At 47.5% G+C, this 16,191-nt stretch overlaps 2 protein-coding genes across 2 annotated transcripts in view; one reads left to right on the top strand and one right to left on the bottom strand.

Annotated features, from left to right (window-relative positions):
- Positions 1-4,476, bottom strand: part of mipol1 (mirror-image polydactyly 1) — an 18,609-nt gene extending 14,133 nt beyond the window's left edge. The window contains exons 1-2 of the mRNA XM_060052864.1: positions 3,151-4,476; positions 2,774-2,868 (exon numbers count right to left, since the gene is read on the bottom strand). Of these exons, the coding sequence (XP_059908847.1) occupies positions 2,774-2,868; positions 3,151-3,242 (187 nt within the window). The 5' untranslated portion in view covers positions 3,243-4,476. The remainder of the gene's footprint in view (positions 1-2,773; positions 2,869-3,150) is intronic.
- A 181-nt stretch (positions 4,477-4,657) lies between these two features.
- On the top strand, positions 4,658-15,347 carry psma3 (proteasome 20S subunit alpha 3). Its single transcript, XM_060051655.1, has 11 exons — positions 4,658-4,809; positions 5,901-5,983; positions 6,505-6,628; positions 7,720-7,821; positions 8,480-8,553; positions 9,035-9,107; positions 12,263-12,328; positions 13,514-13,560; positions 14,341-14,408; positions 14,676-14,740; positions 15,170-15,347. Exons 1-11 carry the CDS (start codon positions 4,789-4,791, stop codon positions 15,212-15,214), a joined length of 768 nt encoding a protein of 255 aa, XP_059907638.1. The 5' UTR covers positions 4,658-4,788; the 3' UTR covers positions 15,215-15,347.
- The last annotated feature ends 844 nt before the right edge of the window (positions 15,348-16,191 follow it).

Genomic DNA, 16,191 nt, shown 5'->3' on the forward strand with positions numbered 1-16,191 from the left:
CTAACACACACACACACACACACACACACACACACACACACACACACACACACACACACACACACACACACACACACACACACACACACACACACACACACACACACACACACACACAGTTAGTGGTAAGACAGCGTGAGATTAGCCCTGTATTGCATCTCTCCCTCTCTCTCTCTCGCTCTCTCTCTCTCTCTCTCTAATTGCGTGAACAATTAGTCGCTCTGCAAAGCACACAGAGCATTTAAATGTCCACCTCGTTAATGTGTCTTAACGAGCCTCCTTAACGAGCTCATCTCCTTAGGTGTAATTAAAACGCCTGATGATTCACAAGCAAGCAAACAGAACCCCAGACACACCGGAGAAGGCCGCTGGACCACGTGCGCTCGCCTGCTTATCTGTGTGCACATGCTCATGTGTGTGTATACAAGTGTGCTTGTGTGCGTGCGCATTCTCGTGTGTGTGTGTGTATAAGTGTGCTTATCTGTGTGTACATGCTAATGTGTGTGTGTACACGTGTGCTTATGTGTGTGTGCATGCTCAGTGGCCTTTGTGTGTGTGTGTGTGCAAACATGCCCCCTTGTGTGTGTTTATGCTTACATGTGTGTGCGTGCACCTTTGTGTGTGGGTAAACTTGTGTTGGTGCGAATGAAGATGTTGCCCTCTAGTGGCGCCCCCCCCACACACACACACACACACACACACACACACACACACACACACACACACACACACACACACACACACACACACACACACACACACACACACACACACACACACACACACACACACAGGTTGTAAGCATGGCAGGCTAACTCTTTTCAGTTATTAAGTAGTTGAGGAGGTTTTGAGAAGCTGCTGAACCAGAAAGTTCCACGTGAACCCCGGAGTCTGCTGAAGGACATGGAGATGGCAGAGTGCCGTTCCGCAGATAATAAGAACTATCAAACGTCTTCCTCGTCACTTTGAAACTTTTCTCATCTCCCCCCCTCATGTTCTGTGGACTCAGGGCTAATTGCGCCAGCCGCGCTGATTACTATTCATGTACAATTACAGTGTGGTAATGTGCTCAAATCCTCCTAAATGACCATTCATGCCTCGACTTCAGACCGGCCTTTGAAGTCTTGTCAAAGATGGAAAACATGAACGACCGGGAGCCAATCAGCGGGCCAATCTCCATTAACCAATCACCTCTCACCCCACCCCCCCTGCCCCTCCCCCTCCCGTGCACAGTACAAACTAAATTCCATTAATTTTTTAAGCTGTATTTAATACATTTTCTGCGGTAAAAAAGGAAAGTTTCCTGTCGTTTTCCTGAAGGCTCTTTGTCCCCCATGTTCCAGCTGACTGCATGAATATTAATAACTGTGTTAGTCTGATTAAATGGGCTTCTGGCAAATTCCCTCTCTAATCCCACATCCGCTGGAACCCGCAGCGTTGACACCCATCACATGAATTTAGATACGCACATTAAGGACCAGAACACACACACACACACATTACAACACACACACACTACAACACACTTATACGGACATTAAGGACCAGAACACACACACACACACACACACACACACACACACACACACATTACAACACAACGTACACACACTACAAAACATTTATACGGACATTAAGGACCAGGGAACACGAACACACACACACACACACACACACATATATGGTCATTAAGGACCACAGAACACACACGCACACACACATTACAACACAATTATACGGACATTAAGGACCAGAAAACACACACACAAATTACGACACAACGTACACACGCACACATTAAAGCACAGCATACACACGCTACAATACACTTATATGCACATTAAGGACCGGAACACACACACACACACACACACTTATATGGACATTAAGGACTAGAGAACCCAAACTACAGCACACACACACACACACACACACACACACACACACACACACACACACACACACACACACACACACACACACACACACACACACACACACACACACACACACACACACACACACAAATAACTGGAGAAGCATTTATACACACACTACACAACACATATACACATTAAAACACAACATACAACATATAACATACTACGACACATATTACAACACAAAATACACACACACAGAATCACACGTTACAAATCAACATATTAAACAGACACACACACACACACGCACACGCACACACACATCATGTATCACAACACAATAGTTATATCTCATATCATATAGCCTTTATGATATGAGACAGACAGACGGATGTTTATCATGTGTGGAATGACCTATATGATATAGGTCATTCCACACATGATAAACATCTGTCTGTCTGTCTGTCTTACGATCTATCACTCTCTTTCAATCAAGCACTCTCTGGCTGTCTGTATTCTGTCCGTCTGTCTAGCTTACTATCTATACATCTCCCTATCAATCAATCACTCTTTCTTTTTATCACTCTACCAATCTATCATTATATCAAGCACTCTGTCTGTCTCTCTACAGTATCTTCTATCCATCTCTCTTATCTCTCAATCGCTCCGTCCTTTTATCACGCTATCAATCGCTCTATCTCTCTATAACTCTATCATTCTATCATTCTATCACTCCATCACATCACATTTATCAGGACAAGTCTGCCCTCTAAAGGAACGCAGTGGTACATCCTTGTGTGTGTGTGTGTGTGTGTGTGTGTGTGTGTGTGTGTGTGTGTGTGTGTGTGTGTGTGTGTGTGTGTGTGTGTGTGTGTGTGTGTGTGTTTCACCTTTATACATGTCCACCAGGGACTCCTTGAGCTCCTTGCTCTGCGTCCATGGCAACGCTCCGACCTCGCTCTCCTCGCCGTCCGAAACCGTCACTCTGTGATGACATCATCGATGCTTGGTCAGCGAGTAGAGTGACACAGAACACAAGCACTGTAGTACTTTAGTACAGTACTGTTGTACGACAGTACCGTAGTATGTCAGTACTGAAGTAAAGCAGTACTGCAGTAAAGTTGTATAGTACAGAAGTACTGTAGTAAAACAGTAGTGCTCTACTACAGTAAAGCAGTACCACAGTTCTGTAGCACGGCAGTACTATAGTATAGTAGCTCTGTAGTACGGCAGTACTGTAATACTACTTGTCATACTAACTACTTACAGTGCAGACAGTTTGTGTTCCAAGCCACATATTTTCTTCTTGGCTCTTTCTAGAGCGAACCGGACATCCAGAGACCTGCTGCAGTGAGCCATGGACTAGAACACGCTCTGTAGACCAGTACAGACCAGTACAGACCAGAACACTGCCTGTAGACCCAGTACAGACCAGTACAGACCAGAACACTGCCTGTAGACCCAGTACAGACCAGTACAGACCAGAACACAGTCTATGGACCCATTCCAGACCCGTGCACTATCTGTAGACCCAGTATAGACCAGTATATTGACATTTAACAAAGTCTGTAGGTCCAGTACACTGTTTCCCAGTAGAGAGGCCAGCAGAGATCCAGTATACTATTTCCCAGTATAGAGACCAGTAGAGAGATCATTCCTGTCCAGCCCAGACACCTGATAGTGCCGCGGCTTGAGAGCATAGATCTTTTGTTCAAAGGCTTCAGTGGCAACCCGAAACATCACCATGACAACCGTGTTTACAACCTGCAGATCTAAACAGGAAGTGGTCACCTGATGACATCACGGGGGGGGGACCCAATTTTTTGGGGGCTTTCTTTCAAAAAGGTAAACATCAGGTCTCCCCGGTGATGTTCTTCACGGTGGGGGTCTGAGATAGGAGAGCTGCGGTCCACATGAACTCTTTAGAAACAAGAGCTTACCGTCTTGTTTATTGAGTTTTATTTCATGGAGGTTTACCCCCCAAAAAGGCAGATATACACATTCAAGTATTTTCTACACGATTTCAATGTTAAACGAATTGCAAACAGATCAATAAGAAAGTGAGTGGAGCTGAACCACAGACTCATGACTCCGGACATTCCCGGCATTCTTCAACAGCCTGCTCCGCCACTTCCTCAGGTTGATCTACCATTCACCAAGAAGTGCACACGCACACGAAACACAAGTTCCATGATTTCCTTAGCCTGCTAAGCTACTTTAACCTGAACCATTCTGAGTTTATTAAGATCAGCCTTCTGCCACATACATACAGTGTACGGTGGTATACAGTTCTGTATACATATGCAGAATGAACTCCTATAAAGTACTTGAAGCGGACCACGTCTACCAGAACCCCTAATCCTAGGGAGGAGAACAGCTGTATGGACCCCTTCCTTCCACACACGATCAGTCAACATCTGCAAGACCAAGACAACAGCATCCACGTGTCCTCCTGATGTGCCTAAACACAGCACGTACACACATATAACCACACACAGCACATATACAAAACCATAGCCCCACACAGCTTATATACACACACGTTTATATAGCCTGGATGTCACCTCGAACTCGTTCCAGGAACTAGTTGAACACTCACCGCTTGGTTAGATGAAGTACAAGTGATCCGCAGTCTTGGAGAATTCGTCCGACTTAGGATAACTTCTATTTCTCTGAAGTACCCCAGGGGGCCGCTAGGGGGAACCAATGCACCCTTTTACTACTGTACTATTATGTACCGCCAGCAGGTGACAGTATGAAGCCGTTATAATCACGTGTAATACCGCCTGTCGCCAATAGGCGGCAGTATAACAATTATAACCGGTGTTTAGACAGTGTGATGCAGCGGTGAGAACTGAACCTGTGATCCGAGCTGCTGCTGCTAAAGATTTAAGTTCACGCCACAATGAGTTCAATTGGGACTGGGGTAAGAACCAATATGTGCAAGTTAACTTTCTGTTGAGTCAAGTGTTTAATAAATAATAGTCTTTAAGTCTGCAAAGTGTTCCCATTCATTGTAACTCGTTGTCTGCCCTGCTGAGTCACTAGCATGGTTAGCTAGGCTAGGCTAGTTGGCTAGGCTAGGTCCACTAAGCGAAATCGAAAGCGTTCTTTAATGTGTCGCTGCTTTGTCGCCTAGTCTACGATCACAGCAGAATGTTACTTGATATCAAATGTCCAAGCTATGATCCGAGCAGTTAAACAAGTCGGAATAACTATTAAATAGTTGTTTTGAAAGTACACATTGTATTTACTGCGCATGCTCACACTGGGAGGCTGAACGTGACAGAACGTCGCTCTCCAGTAACAGACTGTACAGGTCTGTACTGGTGAGCGATGGTCCAGGTCGCTGGTGTGGATCTAAACTGATGAACCCATGTTATATTCGACAGTACTGGGGTCACGTAGTGAACCCTTTGAGAACACGGACGTAGAACCCAGATGTGATGTTCTACCTAGATATGTATGAACTTCTGCCCAGGACCTGTGTATAAACAGGGACGTTTGGATTACTAATATAACAGAAACGCATTGGGGCGCAGGAGGTAGAGCGGATTGACTGTTAACCGGAAGGTTGCCGGTTCGATCCCCGTCTCCTCCCAGCTGAGTGATGTCCCTGAGCAAGGCACCTTAACCTGACTGCTCCCGACGAGCTGGCTGTCGCTTTGAATGGTTGACACCGCCGTCGGTGTGTGCATGAATGGGTGAATGTTAGACAATATTGTAGAGCGCTTTGAGTGGTCACTGGTTAGAAAAGCGCTGTATAAATGCATTTCATTTATCATTGTTTAAGGGTGGTTTAAGACGACAAAGTCAGTGCGTAGCAAAACTTATTTTACGGTCTTAAAATCAAGGTGAACCCTGATCTTCCAGCTTTATTCAGCTCTGCTGTTCGGTATTCCATCATATTATATAATATTGTATCATGCTTATTATGATTATATATCATACTGCATGTAATGATGATGTCATACAGTAAAGTGTGAACCCCCTCCTGACTGTGGTGTTCTCCTGCAGTATGACCTGTCAGCCTCCACCTTCTCCCCAGACGGAAGGGTCTTCCAGGTGGAGTACGCCATGAAGGCAGTGGAGAACAGCAGGTGAGTTGACCTTTAGCCCACTACCCGACACCAGTACCAGTCCCCCAGTCCCTGTCGCCCAGTGCCCTTCACCCAGTACCCTATACCAGTACCAGTATCCCACACCCAGTAATCTACACCCAGTCCCCCACACCCAGTAGACGAGTACCTGCCACGGTTTACAAGACATTGATTCATTTAGCAGAAGCAGCTTACAAGTCGGACAGAGAACAAGCTAAGCATGAAATCAAGATTTCAGTCTGTCCGTCTGTCACCATCAGTCACTCTGGCTGTCGCGTTTGTCTGTCTCTCTGTCACTTGTATCCGTCTCTATCGCTCTATTTATCACTAGCACTCTATCTCATAACTACAATACAAGTGTAAGGGCTGCACTACCTGTTTGTTAAAGAACCTGGAGAGGGCAGAGGAGACCGTCCTCAGCTGGACATGTGGGATCCCTTTTGAGCAGGGTGTTGATCATGTGTGTCTACAGCACAGCCGTCACTGAGCAGGGTGTTGACGGTGTTGATGTGTGTCTACAGCACAGCCATCGCGGTGCGCTGTAAAGACGGCGTGGTGTTCGGCGTGGAGAAGCTGGTCCTGTCCAAACTGTACGAGGAAGGCTCCAACAAGCGCATCTTCAACGTGGACAAGCATGTCGGAATGGTACCACTCGCTCTCATTTGCTTCCTCCAGATGCCTTTTTATTTAGAAGCCACCGTAGCCAATTTAGAAATTGCCTGATTTTCCACCCAATCAGGCCCAATCTGGCAACACTTTCATTCAGTGCAGTAGAATATGGTCAAGCAATATATCGATGATATCGGTTTCCAATCAAATATAGGATCAAAATGTAGCCGTATTTTACAGCTAAAAATTTTGTTTTAGTTGTATCTCATTTTCTCTGGAAGTACATAGGGTCTGATATCTAATAACGGAAAACCATCCGTCCCGTCCCTGCCTGGAGTCCTATGCATCACAAGCCGTAGTTTGCTACTCCAGCCAGCAGGGGGAACCGTAGTAGCATCCTAACAACTGAGACACGGTTCAAGTCACGGTTAAAGAGTCAGCCAGCTCTAACGAAAGCCTCACAGAGATGGTGGGATTTGCCAATCTGCATAAAACCCACACCAACACACAAATGCCTCAATCTTGTGAGATGCAAATCTCTATCATGGACAGATTTTGTAACTGTCAAGTCATTTGCACATGCATTTTTAAGCTAGGATTGGCATGTAACGGTGGAATCAATGGCGCAGTAAGATAGTAATGAGGCATGATCTCCAGAGCACGGCTAGGTGTGATGTCATGCTCTCTATGATCCGGTTCTAAAGGTCAAGTGGACCAATCAGGTTGCTTAATCTGTACAACCTGTGGTTTATTTAGGCGGTATGTTGCTTCCTTAAGCTACGTTCTGAATTGTGGTTTCTGATGCTGTGTTACTATCTGACGATACATTCTGAATAGTGTGTTGTGATGCTCTTACTTCTTGAAGCTACATTCTGTATTGTGTGTTCTGATTCTTTATTACTTCTTAAAGCTACATTCTGTATTGTACGTTCTGGTGCTGTGTTGCCATCTGAAGCTACGTTCGGTAGTGTGTATTGTGTGTTCTGATGCTGTGTTGCCATCTGAAGCTACGTTCGGTAGTGTGTATTGTGTGTTCTGGTGCTGTGTTGCCATCTGAAGCTACGTTCGGTAGTGTGTGTTCTGATGCTGTGTTGCTATCTGACGCTACCTTGTGTGTGGACCTCCAGGCGGTAGCTGGACTCCTCGCAGACGCCCGCTCCCTCTCGGAGGTGGCCCGGGAAGAAGCGTCCAACTTCAGGTCCAACTACGGCTATCAAGTCCCTCTCAAGGTAAAATGAGGTCCATTCACATGATCCTACTGCCATTGAGGGAAGGAGGGGACCTGTCCAATCAGAGACCATGGGAGGGGGACCTGTCCAATCAGAGACCATGGGAGGTGGACCTGTCCAATCAGAGACCACGGGAGGGGGACCTGTCCAATCAGAGACCACGGGAGGGGGACCTGTCCAATCAGAGACCACGGGAGGGGGACCTGTCCAATCAGAGACCACGGGAGGGGGACCTGTCCAATCAGAGACCATGGGAGGGGGACCTGTCCAATCATAGACCACGGGAGGGGGACCTGTCCAATCAGAGACCACGGGAGGGGGACCTGTCCAATCAGAGACCACGGGAGGGGGACCTGTCCAATCAGAGACCATGGGAGGTGGACCTGTCCAATCAGAGACCACAGGAGTTGGACCTGTCCAAGGGAGAGGGACCTGTCCAATCAGAGACCTACTGGGTGGAGATGGGGACCTACTGGGTGGAGGAGGGGACCTACTGGGTGGAGGAGGGGACCTACTGGGTGGAGGAGGGGACCTACTGGGTGGAGGAGGGGACCTACTGGGTGGAGGAGGGGACCTACTGGGTGGAGGAGGGGACCTACTGGGTGGAGGAGGGGACCTACTGAAGCTGTCCTGATGGTTTTGTGGCGTGTGTTTGCAGCACCTGGCCGACAGAGTGGCCATGTACGTCCACGCTTACACACTGTACAGCGCCGTCCGGCCCTTCGGCTGCAGGTCAGGAACACGCACACACACACACACACACACACTCACACTCACACTCACACCCACACACCTACACTCACATCCACATCCACCTTGAAACACCTACACTCGCATTTACGCTCACATCCACACACACCTCGAACACCTAAACTCACATTGACGTACCAGCCACATCCACACACGGTCATATCCACGCACACCTAAACTCACATCCACCTAAACTCACATCCACTCCGCTCAAAACAAGCACCCCTACACTCACATCCACACACTCGCAGCAACACACACTTGGATCGACACAACTACACTCGCATCTGGACTAAAGTCCACAGCTCCAAATATAGGTTCTTAACGTGTGTGTGTGTGTGTGTGTGTGTGTGTGTGTGTGTGTGTGTGTGTGTGTGTGTGTGTGTGTGTGTGTGTGTGTGTGTGTGTGTGTGTGTGTGTGTGTGTGTGTGTGTGTGTGTGTGTGTGTGTGTGTGTGTTGTAGCTTCATCCTGGGCTCCTACGACGTGGACGACGGCCCTCAGCTCTACATGGTGGACCCCTCAGGGATCGCATACGTACGTATCACAGTACTCAATACTACTGCAGTACTCTGAATACTACTGCAGTATCACAGTACTCAATACTACTGCAGTACTCTGAATACTACTGCAGTACTCTGAATACTACTGCATTATCACAGTACTCAATACTACTGCAGTACTCTGAATACTACTGCAGTACTCTGAATACTACTGCAGTATCACAGTACTCAATACTACGGCAGTATCACAGTACTCAATACTACTGCAGTACTCTGAATACTACTGCAGTACTCTGAATACTACTGCAGTATCACAGTACTCAATACTACTGCAGTACTCTGAATACTACTGCAGTACTCTGAATACTACTGCAGTATCACAGTACTCAATACTACTGCAGTACTCTGAATACTACTGCAGTATCACAGTACTCAATACTACTGCAGTACTCTGAATACTACTGCAGTACTCTGAATACTACGGCAGTATCACAGTACTCAATACTACTGCAGTACTCTGAATACTACTGCATTATCACAGTACTCAATACTACTGCAGTATCACAGTACTCAATACTACTGCAGTACTCTGAATACTACTGCATTATCACAGTACTCAATACTACTGCAGTATCACAGTACTCAATACTACTGCAGTACTCTGAATACTACGGCAGTATCACAGTACTCAATACTACGGCAGTATCACAGTACTCAATACTACGGCAGTATCACAGTACTCAATACTACTGCAGTACTCTGAATACTACTGCAGTACTCTGAATACTACTGCAGTACTCTGAATACTACTGCAGTACTCTGAATACTACTGCAGTATCACAGTACTCAATACTACGGCAGTATCACAGTACTCAATACTACTGCAGTACTCTGAATACTACGGCAGTATCACAGTACTCAATACTACTGCAGTACTCTGAATACTACGGCAGTATCACAGTACTCAATACTACGGCAGTATCACAGTACTCAATACTACTACAGTATCACCGTACTCTGAATACTACTACAGTATCACCGTACTCTGAATACTACTACAGTATCACAGTACTCTGAATACTACTGCAGTATCAACATAGTACTAATGTGATACTATTACAGAACTTATACTGCTACAGTACTCAGTACCGACATAGTACTGCTACAGTACTCAAGAATACAACAGTAGTCAAAATACTACTACAGTACCAACATAGTACTTCTACAGTAGTCAAAATACTACTACAGTACCAACATAATACTTCTACAGTACTCAGAATACTTCTACAGAACTAATGCTACATTACTAACGTAGTTCTACTATAGTAGACCACAACTAATATCTACGGAGCACTAGGATGTGGTTCTGTAGTCCTATACTGGAGCACTAGGATGTGGTTCTGTAGTCCTATACTGGAGCACTAGGATGTGGTTCTGTAGTCCTATACTGGAGCACTAGGATGTGGTTCTGTAGTCCTATACTGGAGCACTAGGATGTGGTTCTGTAGTCCTATACTGGAGCACTAGGATGTGGTTCTGTAGTCCTATACTGGAGCACTAGGATGTGGTTCTGTAGTCCTATACTGGAGCACTAGGATGTGGTTCTGTAGTCCTATACTGGAGCACTAGGATGTGGTTCTGTAGTCCTATACTGGAGCACTAGGATGTGGTTCTGTAGTCCTATACTGGAGCACTAGGATGTGGTTCTGTAGTCCTATACTGGAGCACTAGGATGTGGTTCTGTAGTCCTATACTGGAGCACTAGGATGTGGTTCTGTAGTCCTATACTGGAGCACTAGGATGTGGTTCTGTAGTCCTATACTGGAGCACTAGGATGTGGTTCTGTAGTCCTATACTGGAGCACTAGGATGTGGTTCTGTAGTCCTATACTGGAGCACTAGGATGTGGTTCTGTAGTCCTATACTGGAGCACTAGGATGTGGTTCTGTAGTCCTATACTGGAGCACTAGGATGTGGTTCTGTAGTCCTATACTGGAGCACTAGGATGTGGTTCTGTAGTCCTATACTGGAGCACTAGGATGTGGTTCTGTAGTCCTATACTGGAGCACTAGGATGTGGTTCTGTAGTCCTATACTGGAGCACTAGGATGTGGTTCTGTAGTCCTATACTGGAGCACTAGGATGTGGTTCTGTAGTCCTATACTGGAGCACTAGGATGTGGTTCTGTAGTTATCTACGGACCACTAGGATGTGGTTCTGTCGTGTGGTCTCACGGCAACAGACCGCCACAGGGTGTTACGATGCAGAGAACGGTTCCACAGACTAACCGAACTGATTCTCTGACGCTTCTCTATCTGACCACCTCGTGCCTAGCTCCACCCTCTCCAGAGCTGTCTGACCTTACTGCCCTCCTGAGGGCATTGCCGTGTTCCGATATCCATGCTTTTCCATGAGTACACTTAAACGTAGTACACTATCCGCACTCACTAAGTGCGCTAATTTTCAGACGTCAGTGTTGGTCCAAATTGAATACTCCGTGGTGCGCTAACCGGAAATTACGATCACGACTGCCGCCGCGGCTCCTCCCCCGCAATAAACATCCCGCTTTGAACGGTGACTCTTTACGCCTAGCAGCTATAAAAAGCTATAAAAACTACAAAATGAGTCTATTAATGCAGGCTATGTGGAAAATGCACCGACTTTGGCTCAGCCTGGCTCCGCCCTCTTCCTGCTACGTAGCTAAGATGGCTGCCGTTGAGTACGAAAAGTGTACATCGATCCACACTTCGCGGTTTGACCGTTTTGAGTACACCATCCGGGTCCTTCCAGTACACTTATTTTCACCCGATCTGAATCGGAACGCCCTACGTACCCAAACTAAGGCTAGTAAGTACGGATAGACAGTGTGGATATTGGAACACAGCACATGTGTTAATGAGTCGGCTTAGCTCAGGAGGTGGAGCGGGTTGACCTGTAACCTGAAGGTTGCTAGGTCGATCCTCCTGGCTGAGTGTCGATGTGTCCCTGAGCAAGACACTTAACCCTAACTGCTCCTGACAGCCTGGTTGTCGCCGTGCGTGGTTGACTCCGCCGTTGGTGTGTCAATGTGTGTATTAACCTTTTTGTAAGTCGCTTTGGACCAAAAGGTCTCCTAATGTACAATGTGTTGACGGGTAGACGCCCAGCCCAGCCCCTTCGTGTGGTTTTGACGTGAGATGTTGTGTGTGCAGGGCTACTGGGGCTGTGCCATCGGGAAGGCCAAGCAGGCGGCCAAGACGGAGATCGAGAAGCTCTCGGTAAGTGCTCTGACCTGGCTCAAGCGGGGGTTGGGGGGTTCAAGGTCCTTCACTTCATCGTTGTTTCGACCAATCAAGTTGGCAAGCCGTGGCCAACGGTTAAAGGCGCCTGTGAAGGTTTCAGATCAACCTAGACCCTGCTCCTCTACGCTTCTGTAGAACACCTCCTCCTCCGCTTCAAAACCGCTTATCCGGGGTCGGGTCGCGGGGGGGGGGCTGCAGCTCTAGCAGGGGGACCCCCAGACTTCCCTTTCCCGGGCCACATTGACCAGCTCTGACAGGAGGGTCCCAAGGCGTTCCCAGGCCAGTGTGGAGATATAGGCCCAATCCCTTTTCTACCCCTTACCCCTTCCCCTCCCCCTTCAAACCAAGGGGGAGGGGTAAGGGGTAGAAGTGGGATTGGGCCTTAATCTCCCACCTAGTCCTGGTTCTTCCCCTCCCCACTCAGAGCTCCTAACGCTGATCTTCTCATCCTATCTCTAAGGGACACCCCAGCCAACCTCATTTCGGCCCCTCGTACCCCTTGAATATCTCCAGAACAAAACAGGAAACGAGGCTCGACTGTCCCTTTTGTGTTTGGGTTCTCCGGCCCAGGCTCTCCTTCCATCTCCCCTTTTAGAAGGTCTTTTTTTAACACAGGACCGCTGGACCCGAGTTTAGTGCACTTGTGGTCCTTGACCTCAGAACCCTTAGAGGAAGCGGCCCCAAGAGGCAAGACAAGACGCACCAAGTGGACCGTAGAATTGCAACGCACCATTCAGTCAGGGCGGCATGTGGCTCGGGTGGAGGAGCGGGTTGGCCGGTAGCCGGAAGGTCGCCAGTTCGATCCCCGGGTCCTCCTAGCATCGAGTGTCGAGGTGTCCCTGAGCAAAACAACCTCACCCTGACTGCTCCCGTCGAGCTGGCTGTCGCCCTGCGTTGTTGACGCCGCCGTCAGTGTGTGAATGCGCGCACGAACGGGTGAATGCGAGTCAATATTGTACAGCGCCTTTGAGTGGTCACTGGTTAGGAAAGCGCTGTATAAATTTAGTCCATTTACCATTGAATTCAAAGGGGTAAAACGATGCAGGACTGCTGTGTTGTTTTAATACTTTTAAGTGCATAATATCCACAAATCAGTCATTCTGGGTGTCTCTCCACCTTTGATCAATGACCAGGCTTTCCCTTGTGCTTGACCTTCCCCAGATGAAAGACATGACGTGCAGAGAGGTGGTGAAGGAGGTCGCCAAAATGTGAGTTGTGTGAGCAGATTCAAATAATAATGTATTTTATTTATGGGCGCCTTTCTTGACACTCGGGGTCGCCTTATAAAATCAAACATTCATAAGAGCAAGCAAAAAACAACAACATAATAAAACTGTGTACAAGAGAAATGGAGGGAGAGAAAAGGTCATTCTAGTCCCAAGAATGCAACTGACTTAAAGGGAGTAGGCGTGGCTGAATAGACACGTTTTCAAGTGAGGTTTGAAGGTGATAATGGAACTGGAGAGTTCCAGAGGTGGGGGGCTGAGCGACTGAATGCTCTTGACCCCCATGGTAACCAGACGAGCAGGTGGGAGGGTGAGCTGGATGGGAGGGAGACGATCTGAGAGAACGGGTGGGGTGTCTTGATATGGAGGAGCTCGGTGAGATACTGAGGGGCAAGATTGTCGATGGCCTTGAAAGGGAGAAGCGGGATCTTGTAAATTATGCAATATTTGATGGGGAGCCAATGGAGTTGCTGCAGAACAGATGTTCTGTGACTGATGGAGGGGGTATGGCCAGATCTTTCTCTTGTGACTGAACACTGTCGGCTGTACATGGTTCATATTGATGTTTCTTGACTTGCTGTTTGCGTCTTATCCTCTCCTCCGTTTATGGTTGTTCTTATGCAACAAACACCTTCCTTGTATGTGTTGAACCTACCTGGTAATGAGGTCTATTGTGATTGGGATGCTTGTTGTGATGTTTGCTGTGCTGTTGGTTCAGATGTTTGTTGTGATGTTGATTGTGTTGTTGATGTCGTCCTGCAGCATCTACATCGTCCACGATGAGGTGAAGGACAAGGCTTTCGAACTTGACCTCAGCTGGGTCGGAGAAGGTAAGAACTGGTGGACAGTCTAGCGCCCATAGCTTCTGGGTTCATTCCCAAACAGGAGTGCCCGTGTAGTGACGGCGACTCTGAGAAGGGTTTCGCATAAAGGGCTGAAATCATGTGATGTCAGAATTGAATAAGATATCTCACCACTGATCTAATCAACTAGGAACCAATGACACGGTGCTATTGATGCCGTTCTCATGATCTCATCTTCTCTCTCGGCTGGTTCCTCCGTCCGTCCCGCTCACTGTCTCGTTCTCTCCCTCTCAGTAACAAACGGACGCCATGAGCTGGTTCCCAAGGCCGTACGGGAGGAAGCAGAGAAATACGCCAAGGTAAAGATTGGCTGTGGCACCTTTTGGTGTGTGAGACGATTTATGTGTGGTGTCTGTGTGTTGTGAGACAGTTCTGTGGGGTGTGAGACGGTTATGTGTGGTGTCTGAGTGTTCTGTGGGGTGTGAGAGTTCTGCATGGTGTGAGACGGTTACGTGTGGTGTCTGTGTGTTGTGAGACAGCTCTGTGGGGTGTGAGACAGCTCTGTGTGGTGTGTGAGACGGCTGTGTGTGAACCCTAGGGCTGGTGGTTTCCCAGTGGGCTGAGGGTTCTGCTGGGTGTACATGATGGGGCATGGGGGAGGCACATTGGTTTGGACTTTGTACATTTGGGTCACATGATTGAAATGTCTCACCTCTCTCTCTCTCTCTCTCTCTCTCTCTCTCTGTCTCTGTCTCTCTCCGTCTCTCTCTCTCTCTCTCCGTCTGCAGGATTCTCTGGAGGAAGAGGATGACTCTGATGAAGATAACATGTAACATGTTCCAGCCCAACTGACCCCGCCTCTTTTGTATGTTTTCTAGTGATGGACCATTAATGTCAACATGTTTTTGCTTTGGTTTGACGGCTTTCAGCCATGACAATAAAATAAAAATGTAAGTAAAAAAAAAATGCAGTTTCCCAGCTTCTGTTCCCGAAACCACCCAAGACCTTGATAATGGTCATGTTCCCAGCTGGAAGAATAAAGCACAACTTCTCTTGAGCCACACATGGGAAGCCTGGGTGAGAAGGGTTGAACACAGCAATCCGCCCCCCAAGTCGCTGGTGAGGACCTTTTAGAGGACCGGTTATGAGGGTTAGAGACCATGTAAGAGATGGTTAGGAGGGGGTATGAGGCTGCGACGTGATGTGCAGATCCAGAACACCCTATTCAAAGTGCTTACGTAGAACCACAGTTCTAACAGTACCAGAATGTTAACATACCAGAGTACTAACATTGTGCTAACCTAGTACTACAGAGTACTAATGCTAATAAAGTACCACAGTCTATCCTGACAGCAAAGGGACAACAAGGGTTCTAGTAAATACCACAGCGCGCATTAGGATACTACTATTTGAAGTATGCTTCTTTTTTGAATCGGTGAACCGATAACAACTGTTGGCATAAGTGTCCACTCAAACTGCCGCCGCAGTAAATCTCAGTCAGCTGTTCGGCTCGTCGTGGATTTCGTACAGGTGTCATTTTGTTTCAAACACTCTTTGGAGAGAAATCCCCATTTATGGACTTGTTCTCGCGTTCTTCCGTTTACGTCAGCGCGAAGGCGCCCGCCCACTCGCCACACGAGCGGTGCGCAGCGCGTTTCGCTCCGGCTAGCGTCCCCTCCTCGTCTAAAGTTTTGACGAGCTGTCTGGTGTGTCGTGATGTGAACATTTCTGCGCTGTAACGCGAAGTTATGAGTGTTATATCGACGCTAAATCGCGCTGTCTGGCGGTTAAGCGGAGTGTTGTTGCTTGG

This window comes from Gadus macrocephalus, chromosome 5 (assembly GCF_031168955.1).
Source record: "Gadus macrocephalus chromosome 5, ASM3116895v1".
NCBI lineage: Eukaryota > Metazoa > Chordata > Actinopteri > Gadiformes > Gadidae > Gadus > Gadus macrocephalus.

Bases quoted from the DNA above. Each gene is read 5' to 3' on its own strand.
- psma3 (XM_060051655.1), top strand. From the start codon at position 4,789: ATGAGTTCAATTGGGACTGGG. The intron at 13,561-14,340 runs GTGAGTTGTGTG...GTCGTCCTGCAG, and splicing joins GTGAAGGAGGTCGCCAAAAT to CATCTACATCGTCCACGATG. The intron at 14,409-14,675 runs GTAAGAACTGGT...TCTCCCTCTCAG, and splicing joins CCTCAGCTGGGTCGGAGAAG to TAACAAACGGACGCCATGAG.